At 36.7% G+C, this 19,853-nt stretch overlaps 1 protein-coding gene across 1 annotated transcript in view; it reads right to left on the minus strand.

Moving 5' to 3' along the window:
- The window catches only part of GLRA3 (glycine receptor alpha 3), a 197,739-nt gene that overhangs the window by 83,440 nt on the left and 94,446 nt on the right, over positions 1-19,853 (minus strand). Inside the window, exon 4 of the mRNA XM_086414718.1 lies at positions 11,482-11,705. Within this exon, the coding sequence (XP_086270844.1) occupies positions 11,482-11,705 (224 nt within the window). The remainder of the gene's footprint in view (positions 1-11,481; positions 11,706-19,853) is intronic.

The following is a 19,853-nucleotide window of genomic DNA, read 5'->3' on the forward strand; positions in this document are numbered from 1 at the left end:
CATTGGAGAAGGAAGTGGCAACCCACTCCAGTGTTCTTGCCAGGAGAATCCCAGGGACGGGGGAGCCTTGCGGGCTGCCGTCTATGGGATTGCACAGAGTCGGACACGACTGATATGACTTAGTAGTAGCAGTAGCAGCAGCACATTCTCACTACCCCAGGCCTCCCCATTTCCTCCTCCCCCAAATTATACAGTATGCACACAAAGATGACAGAATTAAATCACTTATTAAAAAAATTAAGTTTTAGCAAAAAATAGCCATCAGCTCTACTAAATGCAACCACATTCTCTGAAGTAGCATTTTTATGTAGGCCATAGACATAAAGCTATAATGATGTACATCTGACAATGAATACTCTTGGTAGGGGCCCAGTGACATCATTTGAGAGGCATAAGCTGACAGAGGGTGAAGCTGCTGACTTTTTAAGAGTCCCAGGGGATCATCTGACAATTCACTCAAGTTAGAGTCCATAGCACACTAAAAGAATCCACACAGAATTGAATCTTCAAAAGCAAGTTTTCTCCTAAATCAGCTAGGTTAAGTGATCCTGCAAGTGTGATATTGTCCATCTGCAAAATTCTTTCTTCAAAAGACAATTGTAAAATCTGCTGGACACAATGTTCTCTGTCTTGTGAAAAGGTTTATTAGAAGTGTATGCACAAGTACAATTTGAACGTACACTCATTAATTTCCCAAACATCCAAGACTCTCTAGCCAGCCAGTTTCAAATATTGGCTTAGAGAATTAAGTCTGTGACCTTTTGTATGAAAGTAAATAGCATTCTTAGAATCTTTTCCAGGCTCTCACCATGCATGTGATGTCAAATTCATATCTTTGCTATTTTTCTGGTGTAAAAAAAATAGACATTGCATAATTCTTTAAAAAAAAAAAAAAGATACTTGGAAGGAATTATTTGGCAATGAAAAACACTGTTTGTAGGATTTCTGTCATAAATCATACCCTGAATAAAAATCCACTTGTTGACTTTCTTTTTGTTTAAGGTATAATACAATAGCTTCTTTAATAGCACAGGGATGAAAAAATGTGTCACCTTGGTGAGTGTGATCCTGCATTTCTTTATTAAAACATATAAATTAAAGATTTGTCCTGACCACATCAAAAGAAAACTAAATCAAGATGTAATTAATCACATTCTACTGTTTAGGAAATACTGTGTAAGAGAGGACATGGAGTTCTCTTTTCTGAAACAAGACACGCAAACAGGATGTGTGTTTCTTTCATTTTCCCTTAAAACATCTTGGCTTAGTTAAGCAGCAATGTCAAAAAAATAAGACGATGACTGTAATCTATTTTAAATAATTCACCTCATTAAAATCAGGGTATTACCAATTTTCAAACAAGCATTGCTTGTTTGCCCAGAGTATGTGGTCCCAACCATTAACTGAAGTATTTTGTAAAAAGGCTTTTTGACGCAACTTTAGGCTTTATTTGCAAACAATAAGCATTTTATTAGTTTTTAATATTTCTAAATGTATTGTTATAAGGACAATTGCCTCAACTATAAGCATTGAAATATTATCTGTAATATCATACTAGGTAATGCTTTTTGCTTACTGTGTGGTAGGCACTATTTTAAATACTTCATATATGCCTTAATTCATTTATTTCTTAGTATGAATTTACAGGTAAGTGATGTTACCTTTACTTAGAGATGAGGAGATTAAGACTTAACTCTCCTGATATGTAAAGCAGAAATTGATAGAGCTGAATCAATAGACCTGAGAGTCTGGCTGTAGATTCTGTGCCCTTAACCTTTAAGTCTACTGCCTTTCAAGGGCATTAGAATGCTTTTCATGAAAATGAGTTCTCTAATTAATATGACTTTGAAAATGTGCATTTATGTAACATAAAAATGATGATTTTCATACACTATGAGTTATTAAAGTAAAAGACATATGTGGTTTGTTCAAAGAGAAACTTAGTCATTAAACTTTAGAAAATAGAAGAAAGCTGCCCATGGGTTTTATGTATTTACTTGGGTGATTTGACATTTCATCAAGAAGAATTCTATAAAGAGTAAGTAAGTAAATAACTCTCAGGTTTTCAGATTGTTAGAACACTAGATGGAAGATTAGAACTAGTGTTCTAGTTGGAGTTTTGTTGTCCTCTGATTCTAGAGATGATCATAAAGCTTATTAACCCATCACCTGTGCAATCTCAGTCTTGTTAATGGTCACTTTAAGAAGCTGATATAAGCTATGGGCTTCTTCAAAAGACTGTACATAATCAAACACACCAAAACATCCTTACAACATATATTTTATGGCATTGTAAATCAATTTCCCTTGAATAAACAGCATCTTAAAAAGCATCAACAAAGAATGAAATTAGAACACTTCCTAACACCATACACAAAGATAAATTCAAAAGGGATTACAGATTTAAATGTAAGACCAGAAAGTATAAAACTCTTAGAGGAAAACATGGGCAGAACACTCGATGGCATAAATCAAAGCAAGATCTTCTATGACCCACCTTCTAGTGTAAAGGAAATAGAAACAAAAGTAAAAAAGTGGGACCTAATTAAACTTAAAAACTTTTGCACAGCAAAGAAAATTATAAACAAGGTGAAAAGACAACCCTCAAAATGGGAGAAAATAATAGCAAATGAAACAACTGACAAAGGATTAATTTCCAAAATATACAAGCAGCTCATACAACTCAATATCAGAAAAACAAACCACCCAATAAAAAGTGGGGAAAAGACCTACATGGACATTTCTCCAAAGAAGACACACAGATGGCTAACGAACACATGAAAAGATGCTCAACATCGCTCATTGTTAGAGAAATGCAGATCAAAACTACAATGAGGTATGCCTCACATCACACCAGTCAGAATGGCCATAATCAAAAAGTCTACAAACAATAAATCCTGGAGAGGGTGTGGACAAAAGGGAACCCTCTTGCACTGCTGGTGGGAATGTAAGCTGATACAACCACTACAGAAGATGGTATGGAGATTCCCTAAAAATCCAGGAATAAAACCGCAATATGATCTAGCAATCCCACTCCTAGACATATACCCTGAGGAAACCAAAATTGAAAAAGACACATGTACCCCAATGTTCATCCCAGCACTATTTACAATAGCTAGGACATGGAAACACCCTAAATGTCCATTGAGATGAATGAATAAAGAAGTTGTGGTACATATACACAATGGAATATTAGCCATAAAAAAGAATGCATTTGAATCAGCTCTAATGGAGTAGATAAACCTAGAGCCTATTATACAAAGTGAAGTAAGTCAGAAAGAGAAAGAGAAATATCACATATTAATGCATGTATATGGAATCTAGAAGGGTGGTATCGATGAATTTATTTGCAAGGCAGCAGTGGAGAAACAGACACAGAGGACAGACTTACAGACACAGGGAGAGGGGAGGAGAGCGTGAGATGTATGGAAAGAGTAACATGGAAACTTACATTACCATATGTGAAATAGATAGCCAATGGGAATTTGCTGTATGGCTCAGGAAACTCAAACAGGGGCTCTGTATCAACCTAGAGGGATGGGATGGGGAGGGAGATAGGAAGGAGGTTCAAGAGGGAGGGGACATATGTATATCTATGGCTGATTCGTGTTGATGTTTGACAGAAAACAACAAAATTCTGTAAAGTAATTATCTTTCAATTAAAAATAAATTTTTAGAAAAAATTTTAAAAGCATCAATTGAAATGTTTGCTTTTTTACTTAAAAATTAATGACTAATTTCAAAAAATAAGTACATATTGTATAAGTAATCTTTAGTTCTTTTCACAACCAAATTTCAAAGAAAGAGTGATAATAATAAGTATTGTTGCTCAGTCACTAACTCCTGTTATGGACTGCAGCACGCCGGCTTCCCTTTACTTCACTGTCTCCTGGAGTTTGCTCAAACTCATGTCCATTGAGTTGCTGATGCCATCTAACTATCTCAACTATCTAACTTCTGTCATGAGCCTTTCACAGGTAAAGAGAACTGTCCCAAACCACAGCCAGTAAGTAAATTTACCTCCTGTTGGGTCTACTGAGAATGGAAGGCCCTGATGATAGTTTCTCGTGAACCATTTATTTCTCAGGGTTGTCTGTGTAGCTGCTCATTCTGAGCGATGAGATCACATTCCCGTGGACAAAGAGAAGGCTTGCTTGCTGCTTGCTATGAAAGCAGTGGATTCCCCAATCTCAGTGTTCCACAATTGTGTGGCAGATCCCTGGATGTGTTGTGTCCATCTGTGTCTGCTGTATTCTTCCCACGAGATCTGAGGACCATGCAGAAGTTGGCCAAATGTGCTGAGGTGCCTGCTGCTTGGCTGCAGTGAGTAATTCATTCCTCTGTCTCTGATCCCAGAGACCTGTGTCGGCAGTCAGCACCCATGAAGTACATAATAAGCTAACTTTATAAGTAGAATAAAGTCAAATCCCAAACTTGACAATCCAAAATCATGTCTTGTCCCAACACCTTCGCTTGAAAAGCATTTCACTCCAAGAGGGAGGGAATGTATGTTTACATACAGCTGATTCACTTTGTTGTACAGCAGAAACTAACACAGTCGTAAAGCAATTATACTCCAATTTTTAAAAAAATTTTGACATAAATGCAGAATTCTTCTCTTGCAAGTAAATGAGTAAAAATCATGTTAAAAAAGAAAAGAAAAATTATCAACATAATTAAAAATTATAATAGAAGTTATTAATATAGTTTACTTAAAATTTATCAATGTAATTCATGGATGGCATTTAGAAGCTTGACAATTACATAAAACATATGGAAAAGAGCTTTGCCCCACCCATCCTTACCCCCAGTTCAGTTCTAGCTCCTCAGAGGCAGCCTTCTTTGGAAATCTGTTTGGGACTTGTATTCTGTATCTAAATTGCTATCACGTTATGCTGGATTTTTAAAATATGTGAAGTTTCCTATTAATTTGCTACAAAGGAAAATAAGAATATACTTCCCTTATACCACACTCTCTGTACACTTAACATTCCAGCAGAATTCAAAATTTAGTTATGTAAAAATTAACAGTGAAATAATATTCAGTGTTTACATGTTGTGAATACGCAATTAGTGTTCATAGTTAAGGTTAGTTGTTTGCCATAATTACAGCTCTTGGATAGTGTTTGTTTTCCCTAGTGTTAATAACTGTCTTACTTTAATGATCACTTCAGTTTCTATTCCCTACTATTACTTCAAACTCAACAAACTCCTTATCAGAACCAAGTCCTTCTCAATGATTAAACAGACCAGACAGTGGATCTCTTCCTTATTTTTCATGGAAGTCTCTATTTCTTTTCAAGTCAGATATTGAACCTCTGTATTGATACTCTGCTTTTCATATCCTTTCTTTCCTATTTCCTATTTCTCAGTATCTTGATTCTGCTTCTTGGCAGATTTCTCCATTTCATCTTTCAAATATTCCACTAATGATTTTTCCACTTCAGTTTACTATCTGTACTTTCCTATGCTCTGAATGACTTCATTTCTCCTTTCCTGAAAGTCTCCTATTTCATTTCTGTCCAGAGATTTCTTTTCATGGTCTCTTCTGCTTCTGGCATTTTCTCTTGAGGAATTTTTTTCTCTTTTTGTTTCTTTAATTTTCTTCTTTTTGCTCTTTATTTCCTCTGCATGTTTATTCTGACCTCTGCTTCTTTTTTTAATTACTGTTATTATTGTAGGATGTCCTCCAATGTCTGTTTATATTTAAGAATGAGGTAATAAAACTAGTTGGAATTCAATGAGCAGAAGATGATTCATTGAGTTATGGCATGATTCATTCATCACAGGATGGCTGCTCAGATTTTTCACTGGTGGTTCCCCAGTTGTCTGTAGACCTTTCCTCTTAGACATTGTACAGAGAACAGGCTATCAGCATTCAGTGTGCAGACCTCACTGTACCCTCATTTTCTTGATGTGATGCTTCTGACAGACCCAGCTGTGCCTGTAGTCCCTACTCCAGAAGTTCTTGGAACAACCTTGTTGGAGTTTTCTGTCCTCCTGCTTTCTGCCCAGATCAGAAGGCATAAAAGTAGATCCTAGTCTGAGAAACATGGGCACGAAAGTGAGGATAAAGGGCTCACTGTTGTTCCTGTAAAGTTTACATCAGATTATTTTTTTTTTAATTTTTAAAGACTTTTTGATGTGGACCATTTTTAAAGTCTTTTATTGAATTTGTTACAATACTTCTTCTGTCATTTATGCTCTGGTTTTTTGGCTGAGAGGCATGTGGGATCTCAGCTCCCCAACCAGAGATTGGACCCACACTCCCTGCACCAGAAGGTGAATTTTTAACCACTAGACTGCCAGGGAAGTCCCTCAACTCTTTGTTTTTTAATTTCCTTTCTAGTCCCCTCTTTCTGATATCCTAGCTACCTCAAATTTCTAAAAATTTGAGGATATTATTTCTTCCTTTTAGCTTCCCCCATTTTGTCTTAGGTTTTAGCTATCTCTGTGAAGTCAGTTTTCACAAGTGCATTCATTTTCAAGCCTCCTAAAATATCTCGTCATCACTCATCTGTCACTTTTATTTCCCATTCCTTTCATCTTCCTGTGTGTTAATGTCATTTCATTCCTTATGCAGTTTATTTCTTTGTTTTAGTGGCTTTAAGGAGGAAGTACAGAGAAATTTTAAGTTCAACAGGTCGAGTTTGCCAGGACATTCTTCTTTCTTTGAACAAGCAAGAAAGCAGATCACTCATGAAACATCACAGGTGCTCCATTTGTAAATCGAACAAGATTTTTTTTTCCCGAGCACAACTTTTGTTAACAAAGTTAACAAAACTGCTTGCCATTTGAAATTTCAAAGTCCTGTGAAATTTCCAAAAACAACTGAAAAAAACATGAATTTAGTCTTTGATCATGTGAGCCAGGATAGAGCAAACAAAAACTAGATGCCAAGAGACATCATCTGTTTCATCTGAACTCATACTGAAAGAAGAAAGATGCAATTCTGAATTATTCTATAACTTTTCTCAAAATATTAGAAGAAATGTGGGCAATTTATAATGGATGGCACCATTTTCCAAGTCCATTAAGACTTGATATAAACAAGTAAATAGGCATAATCGTACAGGATACAATAAAACACACACATTGTTATTTCAACAAATCTAGATATTATAATTTTGCAAAATGATTTTCCAAGCTACTTGGTGATATATTCTTGCAATTCAAATTATATCTTCCACAAAGTTTATTTTCAAGTTAACAGGAAAAGAAGTAAATTCGATTTGTTTATACCTGTTATGGATCCCCTGATAACCATCACAAAGCCACATCACAGAGGAGCCAAGGATCATGACTTCAGGTTAAAAGCCTCTGTCACTTAAAATATATGTATTTAATTCATAAGTAAAATATAACTCTTACTAAAAAATTCAAATAATATAAACTTACATATGGGGAAATTTATAGCTCACCTTTATTTCTACCTAAATTCTAAGGTTCTTTTCCATAATTGGTTATTTTTAACAAATTGTGGGTATCCTTCTGAACTTCTTGTATGGAATTAGATATGTGTGTATTTTTTTATATTTTATTTACTTTTTTTCAGTTAAGAGAACAATGTTAATTTGTTTTTTGTAACTGGAGGATAATTGCTTTACGGTGTTGTGTTGGTTTCTGCTGTACAACAACACGAGTCAGCCATATGTATACATGCATCCCTTCCCTCTGGAGCCTCCTCCCATTCCCCCACCCCAGCCCTCTAGGTCATCACAGTGCATGGAGCTGAGCTCCCTGTGCTATACAGCAGCTTCCCACTAGCTACTTACTTTATCCATGTATATGGTAAGTGTATATATGTCAATACTGCTCTCCCAGTTTGTCCAACTCCCCCCAGATATATGTGTATTTTTACATACACTTTTATGCTTACATATAGAGAATGTTTTAAACAAAAATAAGCATGAAACATTTCTAACCCTAAGGATATTTTGAAGGCATTTTCTTATGAATACATTTAGCTCTAGATCCTGCAGAGTATTTCATGATTTGGGGCTATCATTTTGTTCTGCCTTGTTCTCATTAGCGAATACACAGGGTCTTTTGTTGTTGTTTCAGTGGTACAGTGTGTATCTTTGTAAATGTGTCTTGTTGTACACATGAACACATAAATAACATAAATTCCTAGAAGCAGCATTGTTGGGTTGAAGGATAAATGTATTTTACATTTTTCTATAACCCAACAAATCATTTTACAAAGTCATCTGCCTACAAAAGGGTATTAGACAGCACTAAATATTATATCTCATTAATTTCTGCCAATGTAATTATAAAAAGTTCTCTTATTTCTTATTTGGCATTTTCCCTTACACCAATGTTATAATTCCTGCTTCAACTGTCAAGCATAATTTAGAAAATTCAAGAGGAGAAGAAAAGTCTATTATATTTGCTCATATTTCTGATGACAGTTTCCTTTCTTCTTTCTTGATGCTTCAGTGTTTCTTCTCTTATTGGTTCCTTTCTGTTTAGAAAACTTCCTTTAGCTGTGCTTTCAGGGGAGGTCTGCCCACCTACCTGCCTGCTAAGTCACTTCAGTCATGTCGTGTCCCACTCTCTTTGCAACGCTATGGACTGTGACACATCAGGCTCCTCTGTCCATGGGATTCTCTAGGCCAGAATTCTGGAGTGGGTTGAAGTGCCTTCCTCCAAGGGATCTTCCTAACCCAGAGATCGAACTCGCTTCTCCTACATCTCCAGCATTGGCAGGCGGATTCTTTACCACTAATGCCATGAGGGGAAGAAGGCAATGGCAACCCACTCCAGTACTCTTGCCTGGAAAATCCCATGGACGGAGGAGCCTGGTAGGCTACAGTCCATGGGGTCGTGAAGAGTCAGACACGACTAAGCGATTTCACTTTCACTTTTCACTTTTATGCATTGGAGAAGGAAATGGCAACCCAGTCCAGTATTCTTGGCTGGAGAAACCCAGGGACAGAGGAGCCTGGTGGGGTCCCACAGAGTCGGACATGACTGACATGCCTTAGCAGCAGCAGTGCCATGAGGTCTATTTGTGACAAATTCTCTGAATTTCCCTTTATCCAAGAATGTCTCAATTCCCCCTTCATTCCTAAAAGATATTTTCACCAGGTGAAAGTGAAAGTGTTAGTTACTCAGTCGTGTCCAACTCTTTTTGACACCAGGCTCCTCTATCCATGGAATTCTCCAGGCAAGAATACTGGAATGGGCTGCCATTTCCTTCTCCAGGGGATCTTCCCGACCTCAGGATGGAACCCAGCTCTCCCACATTGCAGGCAGACTCTTTACCAACTGAGTCGCCAGGGAAGCCCTTCACCAGGTACAAAGGTCCGTATAGTCAAACTTATGAATTTTCCAGTAGTTATCTATGGGTGTGAGAGTTGGGGCATAGCGAAGACTGAGCACTGAAAAATTCATGCTTTTGAATTGTGGTGCTGAAGAAGACTCTTGAGAGTCCCTTGGATAGCAAGGAGATGAAACCAGTTAATCCTAAAGAAAATCAACTGTGAATATTCATTGGAAGAACTGATAGTGAAGCTGAAGTTCCAGTACTTTGACCACCTGATGCAAGGAGCTGACTGACTGGAAAAGACCCTGATGAAAGGAAAGACTGAGGGCAGGAGAAGAGGGTGGCAGAGGATGAGATGGTTGGATGGCATCATCAACTCAATGAACAGGAGTTTGAGCACGCTCCAGGAGAAAAGGAAGCCTAGTGTGCTGCAGTCCATGGAGTCCTCAAGAGTCAGACACAAGTGAGCAACTAAACAACAAGATTCCAGGGATACCAGTTCCTTTCTTTCAGCACTTGAAAAATGCATGTCTTCTTTTTGGTTTCTATGATTTCTGATCAGAAATTAGCTATCATTTCAATTGTTTTTCCCCTACAGGTAAGGTTTTGTTGCTCTCGATATTATCTGTATTTTTATTTAGTTTTCAGAAGTTTGCGTGTGATGTGATTTGGTATTAATATCTTTGGGATTTAGGCAGTATCTTGAATTTGTAGATCTATGCCTTTTGCAAAATATATACATTTCAGCCATTAATTCCTTTAATATTTTTTGCAGCTCTATACCTTATTCTCTGTCTCCACCTGAGACTCCAATGACACGAATGTTAGATCATTTGTTATACTGCCACAGGTCCCTAAGGCTCTGTCCTCCACTGGCCCCCAGTCTATCGTTTCTGTTGTTTAGAATGTGTAATTTTATTATTCTTAGAGTTCACTAGTTCTTTCCTCTTTTAACATGGAATAAAAAATATGAAAATCATATATATATTGAGATAAAGAATTAGCATGATTTACAAAACAGCTTTGTATAAAAATGTTTTCAAAATCACTAAGGTACTAAGATTAAATTTTCATTCCTGCTATTTCTATTATATATTATTTCATGGAAAAAATAACAACTATCCCTGATATTGGGCAGATGAACTCAAAATCAAATATACCCATTCCTGGTGAGAAGAAAAGTTAAAAAATAGAAAATAGAGAGGTAAAAATCTAAGGAATTAACTTTCAGGCTATAGATCCAATGCCTAGTTTACCTTGACACTTTTAAAATATGTTACTGGTGATACACATATTTTTGAAGAAATTGACTATTGCTATAAATAGAGTATATTGTGTCTTCTGAGAAATATGATATGAATTCTGATCCTAACCTTCTGTTCTTTTCAAAAAAAAATTAACTAAGTCACTAAAACTAATTATGGAAAATCAAGATAAATTAAGAGAAAATTAAGATAAATTAATTTAAGAAAATTGAGGTAAATTAAGATAAAATTAAATAAGACAGTCATTTTATTTTAGAATTTTTTCATATGGAGCACAATTCTTCAGGTAGATTAGTGTAAGTACCTATTTACTGAATTTATACCTATTTGATATTAGGTATAAATAGCAAAGCTGAATTTGAATGAGTTTCAAAGTTCAACTGTCAAGAAATGTTACTATTAATGTTTATATTTTGATATTATTGCTATATTTTGGTATTAGCTTTGAAAGGCTACATGGTCTTCGGAGAAATGTATAGTAAATAACCAAAATGTAAATTAGATCTTTTTCTAAAGATTGACCACAGAAGTTCAAGGACATCTTTAAAAAATACATACACCTGATAAATAATTTATGGGAAATGGATCCCAGAGAAGCAAACCTAAATATTACCTCCTGTATAAATATTTAAAGGAAGTATGCATACATAAAAATGTAATCACAACATATGATTCAAACTACATTCAATTTACCTTTAAACCACCCACCAATTTGGCTGATGTAAGAATCCAGGCCATTTATTTTAAAAAGTGGATTTCCAAGAATCACTCATATAGTTCCTGGATCTGGAATTTGGTGTCTTAAAGTTGATTAAATATATTTGGGAAATGATATATCATAGGAACTTAAGTGGAACAATGAAAGCACTTACTCAAACATTTCAAAACACTCACTAAAAGCTAAAAAACAAACAAACCACTACTCTGTTTCCCTGAAATGCTCACCTTATTGAATAAAGAACATTCCCATTCTTGAAAATCCGTAACAATTTGTTGTCTGTAGTCACTTCATGAAAGTTGGCTCCCTTTTCATTGGCAAAGAACAAATCAGGTTTCCAAATGGAATCCAACATGGAAGGGTCTAGGTCTAAGGAGTCATCAGGGTATTCACTGTATGCAAGACGCGGGTCGTTCCATTTCTGACGAAGAAAAATATTCACTCTGTAATCCTGTGACGAAAGAAAGAGGGGAAAAGGCCTGTTTTTAAACGCTTTGAACTGTATGTGTTAGTCTTTCGGCTTCTCTGCCGCCGCTGCTGCTGCTGTTAAGTCACTTCAGTCGTGTCCAACTCTGTGCGACCCCACAGACGGCCTCCTACCAGGCTCCCCCGTCCCTGGGATTCTCCAGGCAAGAACACTGGAGTGGGTTGCCATTTCCTTCTCCGATGCATGAAAGTGGAAAGTGTAAGTGAAGTCGCTCAGTCGTGTCTGACTCTTAGTGACCTCATGGACTGCAGCCTACCAGACTCCTCCGTCCATGGGATTTTCCAGGCAAGAGTACTCTGAGTTATAGCAAAAACTGCTGACATCCTTGTGAGATTTCCATACCCCTCAATCCTCAGTCATTACCACCAACAGTCTCTAGTTCTGAGGCTTTGCCCATGTTTCTACATGCCTCCAAAGAAAAGGCCACAGAAGAGCATACTTTTACCATGCTTATATTTTGCTGTTCCATTCTATTTTTACTTTCTTGAATAAAATACTGAATTGCTATTGGGCACTCAGAATAAAATATTTTAGAATCACTTCTTTTAGTAGGTGTCCATTAGCATCCAGAATGCATTTAGTAAAATTTTCTTGAAAGCTGCCTATTCTGTAAAAATAAACATATGTATTTTTTACAATAAAGCCCCATTTTCTCATATTTAATATATCACAAAGGTTCTATGAAACTGGTGAAGTAGTAAAAATAAAAGGCGGTTTTGGAATAATAAAGGAATGTTATTGCCAGTAATACTTTAAGATTTGACTTATGAGATTTTCCAATTAGATCTTTCATAGTTGAAGACAATGGCACCCCACTCCAGTACTTTGCCTGGAAACTCCCATGGATGGAGGAGCCTGGTGGGCTGCAGTCCATGGGGTCGCTAAGAGTCGGGCACGACTGAGCGACTTCCCCTTTCACTTTTCACTTTCATTGGAGAAGGAAATGGCAACCCACTCCAGTGTTCTTGCCTGGAGAATCCCAGGGACGGGGGAGCCTGGTGGCTGCCGTCTGTGGGATCACACAGAGTCGGACACGACTGAAGTGACTTAGCAGCAGCAGCAGTTATTAATGAAAGAAAAGTCAAAGATTCCAATCAAATTCTTGCTTATAGGTTCCAGACTAAGGTTCAGTTCAGTTCGGTCCTCAGTTGTGTCTAATTCTTTGCGACCCCATGAACCACAGCACGCCAGGCCTCCCTGTGCATCACCAACTCCTGGGGTTTACCCAGACTCATGTCCATTGAGTCAGTGATGCCATCCAACCATCTTATCCTCTGTCGTCCCCTTCTCCCCTTGCCCTTAATCTTTCCCAGCATCAAGGTCTTTTCCAATGAGTCAGCTCTTCGCATCAGGTGGCCAAAGTATTGGAGTTTCAGCTTCAACATCAGTCCTTCCAATGAATATTCAGGACTGATTTCCTATAGGACTGACCGGTTGGATCTCCTTGCAGTCCAAGGGACTCTCAAAAGTCTTCTCCAACACCACAGTTCAAAAGCATCAATTCTTCGGTGCTCAGCTTTCTCTATAGTCCAACTCTCACTGGAAAAACCATAGCCTTGACTAAGGTACAGAGTGACAAAGATTGACAACCATGTGTTTGTGTTGTATTTGTACACAGTAGGTAAGTACTATCTATGACTATAAAATTTTGAAATGAGCAAATAAACATGCAGACTTAGTACAAGCATAAGTAAAATGAACATTTTTAAGAAAGCTTCATTTCCATGGAAGATAGCTAAGGCTGGAGATATTCAGAGAAACAATATCTGTTTTCATCTATTTTATCATTCTTTTTTTTTTTTTTGAAGCATAAGTTTATTTTTTTTTAAACTTTACAAAATTGTATTAGTTTTGCCAAATATCAAAATGTATCATTCTTTACATACCAAATTACCAGTCACCAGAATTGAATAACCAAACAATCAGAAAAAATGCTTCCATAATATTAGACCCAAAGATTGCTTATCTTGCAATGAGGTCAAATTCAGAGTTTGAAGTGCATGTTACAAATACATATGTTTCCTTGATCATTATTTTTGCACTGGGACTCTTATATTCTAACTGGAGCTGAGGTTACACACCAGAGAGTACTTTTCTGCTTTCTAGTTGCTCCATGTATCTTCCAAAGTGACAATGGAGCAGAGATCACTTCAACTTTCTACCACAAAACTCACATTGATGTGGAAATCTCACAAGCCACAAGGACGGGTCGTCCTCCCCCAGCATAGGGCTCAGAGCCCAAGAAGTACATTTTCATGGCTGGTGGTCAGGCCCCATATCCCTCGCTGTCCTGTAGTCTGTGCCTCCACCCTAACTACCACCAAACGCATCAGTGATGGGACTAGCATCAGTTTGCCTCCGCCTGGTCTATAGGGAAAGACTAAAACAAGACAAGTTATGATGATATCTGCCAGGAAAAGTAACTGATTATTCCTTTAAGACTGATTCGTAAGACATTTTTTTAAAAGCTGATGTATTTTTATATTGTAACTAATTTATTGACGGAGTACTCTGCGATGCTAAGAGTACTTCCAAGCTGCAGTGTATGTGATAAGGTGGCGCTAGTGGTAAAGAACCCACCTGCCAATGCAGGAGACTTAAGAGACATAGAGAAGGCCCCTTAAGAGACATGCCCCTGGAGAAGGGCATGGCAACCCACTCTAGTATTCTTTCCTGGAGAATCCCATGGACAGAGGAGGGTCACAAGAGGAGGGTCCATTGTGTTGCAGAGTCAGACATGACTGAAGTGACTTAGCCTGCCCGTATGTGATAAGATTTGATTGACTCTCCTCATCTTTATATGATTGATTTAGTGATCAATTTGATACAAACAATCGCAGATTCTTCCAGAAACACTTTTTGCTCCAAGAATGAGCTGGAAAAAAAGACATCAAGTAGCCTTCAGTTTGTTTGTAAATCACATAAGGAAAACATCGACTGTCATCCGTCAACACAGCCAAATATTTTCCTGCGTCCAGTGTGCTCCTTCTCTGTGAATAACCAGAACTGTCTTTGTTTAATAACATGTCTAGGTCTATGGTTTAGAGCCAGAGTCCAAAGCATACCTGAAAAATGACCATTTTCTGAAAACCCAGAAACTTAGGTTTTAACAGTCCACACAGTTTAGGTTTTGACCTGCCTGCAAATGAACGTTGTGATGGGAAGCTTCCCTATCAAACAATCAGCTTCAGCTTTTTGAAAATAGACATTTAAGCCCAACTCCTCAAGCCAATGTATCCCATCTATGCTCAGCAACCTATTATATTCATTATTTTTGAATTCTGAAAGGAAGTGAAAGAGTAGTCTCTCAGTCATGTCCAACTCTTTGCAACCCCATGAACTGTAGCCCGCCAGCTCCTCTTGTCCATGAAATTCTTCAGGCAGGAATACTGGAGTGGATTGTGATTCCCTTCGCCAGAGGATCTTCCCAACCCAGGGATCGAACCCAGGTCTCCCACATTGCAGGTAGGTTCTTTATTGTCTGAGCCACCAGAGAATCCCTTATGAATCCTGATCATATGTGAAAATGTGCAAAGACAGGCAAGGGTATAAAATAACAAATGTGTATGCAGCCTATGGAGAAAAAAAAAAAAAGTTAAATGGATTTACTAAAGTCAGTTTAAAAATCCAATCATTCCTTGGATATACTTAAAGACTAAGTGTCTTTGTTTGTTTTGGGTGGTTTTCTGTTTTATTTATTTATTTTTATTAACAATTTTGTGTTAGTTTCAGATGTGTTTTATTAATGGGATTTTCCCTGTTCTCCTGGCTCTGCTTCTATAAGGTAGAAAATGTAGAAAGGTCATATGTGAGTTTTAAAAAAAATGAGATAATACATCATGAGAGTAAAATCAATATTTTTATCTCACATTTCTAAAATCTACCCATTTATTAAATTCATTCCTAAGTTTTATAAGGCAGCTGAATTGACATTTACATGCCTAGAATCATATTTTAGGACAGAGACATTAATGATTCCTTTTCCCTAGAAATGTATTTTGTAGTAATATATATATGCTTGCAAACTCTTCAGAAGTTAATTTTATTTTTTCATCATTTTGCATGTCATATAATTACTGAGTTATTTCTAAATGTTGTACCAGTGTATTAATCTTACACAACAGTGATAGAAACATAATCATTATTTCATAAATATATAAAAACTAATTTTGACATTTTGGAGTCCAAATTTATTATTATTATTAGAATAGAGTGTATCATGTTATTCTAACTACTTTAAATTAATTGTGCAGGAAAATATTCTGTTGACCAAGTAAAATTATATACCACGTTTGGATTTGAAAATAAGCATCTATTAAAATGTGGTTTAAATTCCATATGTATGTCACATAGTAAATAATTATAGAACCACACTAAACTTTCTCTCCTAGTATTTGAAATCTTACATTACAAGATACAAGTAAATAGTAATTCTATTAGGTAAATATTATAATGATTAATACACTAGGCTCAGAAGTAAATCTTCTTGGTATCAAATGTCAGCTCTCCCAGCGAATAGCTTTCTTTTTCTAAATTAATTTTTACTGGAGTATGATTGCTTTACAGTGTTGTGTTAGTTTCTGCTGCTGCTGCTGCTAAGTCGCTTCAGTCGTGTCCGACTCTGTGCGACCCCATAGACGGCAGCCCACCAGGCTCCGCCGTCCCTGGGATTCTCCAGGCAAGAACACTGGAGTGGGTTGCAATTTCCTTCTCCAACTACTGTATAGCAAAGTGAATCAGCTATACATATACATATATCCCCTCTTTTTTGTATTTCCTTCCCATTTCAGTCACAATAAAGTGCTGAGTAGAATTCCCTGAGCTATATAGTAGGGTCTCATTAGTTACCTATTTTATGTCAATCCCAATCTCCCAATTCATGCCACCCACCTCTTCCCCACTTGGTGTCCATGTTTATTCTCTACATCTCTGTCTCTATTTCTGTTTTGCAAATAAGATCATCTATACCATTTTTTTATATTCCACATATATGTGATATTTGTTTCATATACAATATTTGTTTTTACTTTCTGACTTACTTCACTCTCTATAAGTCTCAAGGTCCAGCCATATCTCTACAAATAATAATGTAGTACATATATACAATGGACTATTACTCACCCATACAAAGGAATGAAATCTAGTGAACAGCTTTCTATTCTTTCTGTACCTTGTTTGATCAATGGTGAGACAGGGATGATTATAACACCACTTCCTCTGATAGGGCTCTTGTGAGCACTGGATTGATCTACGTGAAGCACTTGGAACCACATTCACTAAATGTTAGACTCTCAAAATTAACAGCTATGGTAAACAGAAATTTGCTTGTATTTTCTGTCTAAATTAGTTTTGAAGTAGTAGTGGCATTTTTGTTTGAATTTGGGATAACTGAATTTGCCATGGAAGAATAGGGGATGGATAACTGTAATGCTGAAATCTGGTGAATAATATCTTTGAGAATTTGCAAGACTATATGATAAACATCATTAACTTTTGTATTTCAACATCTCTGTATTTTTATATTTTCTGTTTATTCCATTGCCCCTCCTCTCCCTTTATATACAAACATAGATACATATACACATATTAAATTTGTTCTGAGTATATAAGGCCCTTTTCCATCACAGTAAGTACAGTTTACATTTCACTTTGTGCTGATGTTACACTAGGTGCTCCGTGGATTCCTTCTACTATCCTCAGAGAAAATCTGTAAGTGTTATTAGGTGTACTTAACTTCACAGGTATGGAGAACAGAACAAAGACGCATTAAGTAACTTCAGCAGGATTACAGACCTATCAATGGCAGAGCTGTAATTCAGGCCCAGAGGCTGTGTTTCCAGAGTTTTAATGATGTACTTACTGACTGTGTGATCCACAGCCATTTATGATTCCCCTGTATGCAAACCAAACATTTTATAAACAAATACAGATTCTGGTCTATGTGGTTAATGGTGGGGATTTCTTGGTAAGGAATTTGGGGATTTACTGATCAACATGCTCTCTGATGGGAAATTACAAGCACTAAGTCTAAGTATGCCCAGACTAAATAATAGTTGCCACGTTGTCATTTCTCCATAAAAGGTACCCTGGTGGGAGAACAAATTTAGTGGAAAACATAACCCTATGTATTAAATCAGCTAAAATGACATATAGAATATTATTTTCATTTTTGCCTTCAGTTCAGTTCAGTTCAGTCCCTCAGTTGTGTCTGACTCTTTGTGACCCTATGAATCTCAGCACGCCAGGCCTCCCTGTCCACCACCAACTCCCGGAGTTCACCCAAACTCATGTGCACAAAGTCTGTGATGCCATCCAGCCATCTCATCCTCTGTCGTCCCCTTCTCCTCCTGCCTTCTATCTTTCCCAGCATCAGGGTCTTTTCCAATGAGTCAACTCTTCGCATGAAGTGGCCAAAGTATTGGAGTTTCAGCCTCAGCATCAGTCCTTCCAATGAACACCCAGGACTGGTGTCCTTTAGGATGGACTGGTTGGATCTCCTTGCAGTCCAAGGGACTTCCAAGAGTCCTCTCCAACACCACAGTTCAAAAGCATCAATTCTTAGGCGCTCAGCTTTCTTCACAGTCCAACTCTCACATCCATACATGACCACTGGAAAAACCATAGCCTTGACTAGACGGACCTTTGTTGGCAAAGTAATATCTCTGCTTTGGAATATGCTATCTAGGTTGGTCATAACTTTCCTTCCAAGGAGTAAGCATCTTTTGCCTTATAAGGATGTATATAATTGCTAGCAACTAACTGAAATGACCAATTAGAAAAAAAAAAAAAAAGTAGAGAGAAATAATAGCCTAATGTTAACAAAGCAAGTTAAGTGCTTCTCTTTCCTCTGATCCATAATTCAGTTCATTTTTAAATTTCCTGCTTCAGGAAATTTCTAACCCAGCAACTAAGCCTGCCCCCAACCCTTCCCTGCCCTCCTTCTCTACTCATTCCTGTGCCTCTGTCTCCTCCTTCATCCTTCTCCTCCTGCCCCTCACTCACACACATGCACATGCCACACTCAATCTTACTACCTGTTTAGGACCTGCTGCCAAGTTCCTGTTTTGTGGTTGTGTGCAGGTGTTTTTACATTGTATTGTTACAGATCCAAAAAAAAAAAAAAAAAAAAGATGTCAACAATGCTAGCACTATTGATAACTTGATACCTTTGCTTTTTTTTCTTTTTCCTACACAGTGTCACACAGTTGAAATTCTATCCTCCCTGCACTTTTGCATCTTTCATTTCACTTAATGTATTTTAGCATTTCTTGGTATTCTTCTTATTCATCATTCCAATGGCTATATGATGCACTTTTTTTACACAAATACTTTTTCATATGATTGAATAGGATCTAGTGCATATGGAATTATGCAAGTTGTGAAAAAATTTAGTGCTCATTTATTTTCAATAGCCAAATAAATGTTTGCTTTATGTCTCAATAAATCTGAGCAAGAATTAGTATAAAATACTTATAAAGAATCTGTGGAGCATATTACCAGAAGATAATATTTCTGAGAAGAAAGCATTTAAATAAGAAATTAATATCAAAGACACTTAAAAACTCCATGTATTTGGAAATTAAATGTTCACTTTTAAATGATGGGTTTATCTAAGAAGCCATAACAAGGAAAATTAGAAAATATTTGTAACAGAATGAAAATGAATAAAGAATTTATCAGAATTTGTTGCAAGCAGCTGAAGCTGCCCAATGCAACTAAATACATTGTGGAATCTTGAATAAGGTATGAAAACAAATAATGGACACTAGCATAAAATTTTGTGAAATTTGAATAAAATCTGTACTTTAGTTAATAATACTGTATCACATATTAATTTCCTGGGCTTTTTTTAAAACAACATAGTATTTATATTCTCAGAATTGGATTAGAAGCTTCAAGTCTTATTCAAAAAAATTTTTAATAAAAAATTACTTTTGGGAAACAAAAAGGCTTTTAAAAAGCTAAAATAACAAGCTTTCCACACTTTAAGCAGTAAAATTAAATGCCAGAGTAAATGGAAATATATCAAAGTTTTCAGTGAATATAAATTGGAAATCTAGGATTCTATTCATACTTGTGATTGTAGCTGTGGTTTAGTTGCTAAGTAGTATC

Source organism: Bos grunniens, chromosome 8, assembly GCF_055505025.1.
Source record: "Bos grunniens cultivar Pamir isolate PY7600 chromosome 8, Bosgru_T2T1.0, whole genome shotgun sequence".
In the NCBI taxonomy this organism is placed as follows: domain Eukaryota; kingdom Metazoa; phylum Chordata; class Mammalia; order Artiodactyla; family Bovidae; genus Bos; species Bos grunniens.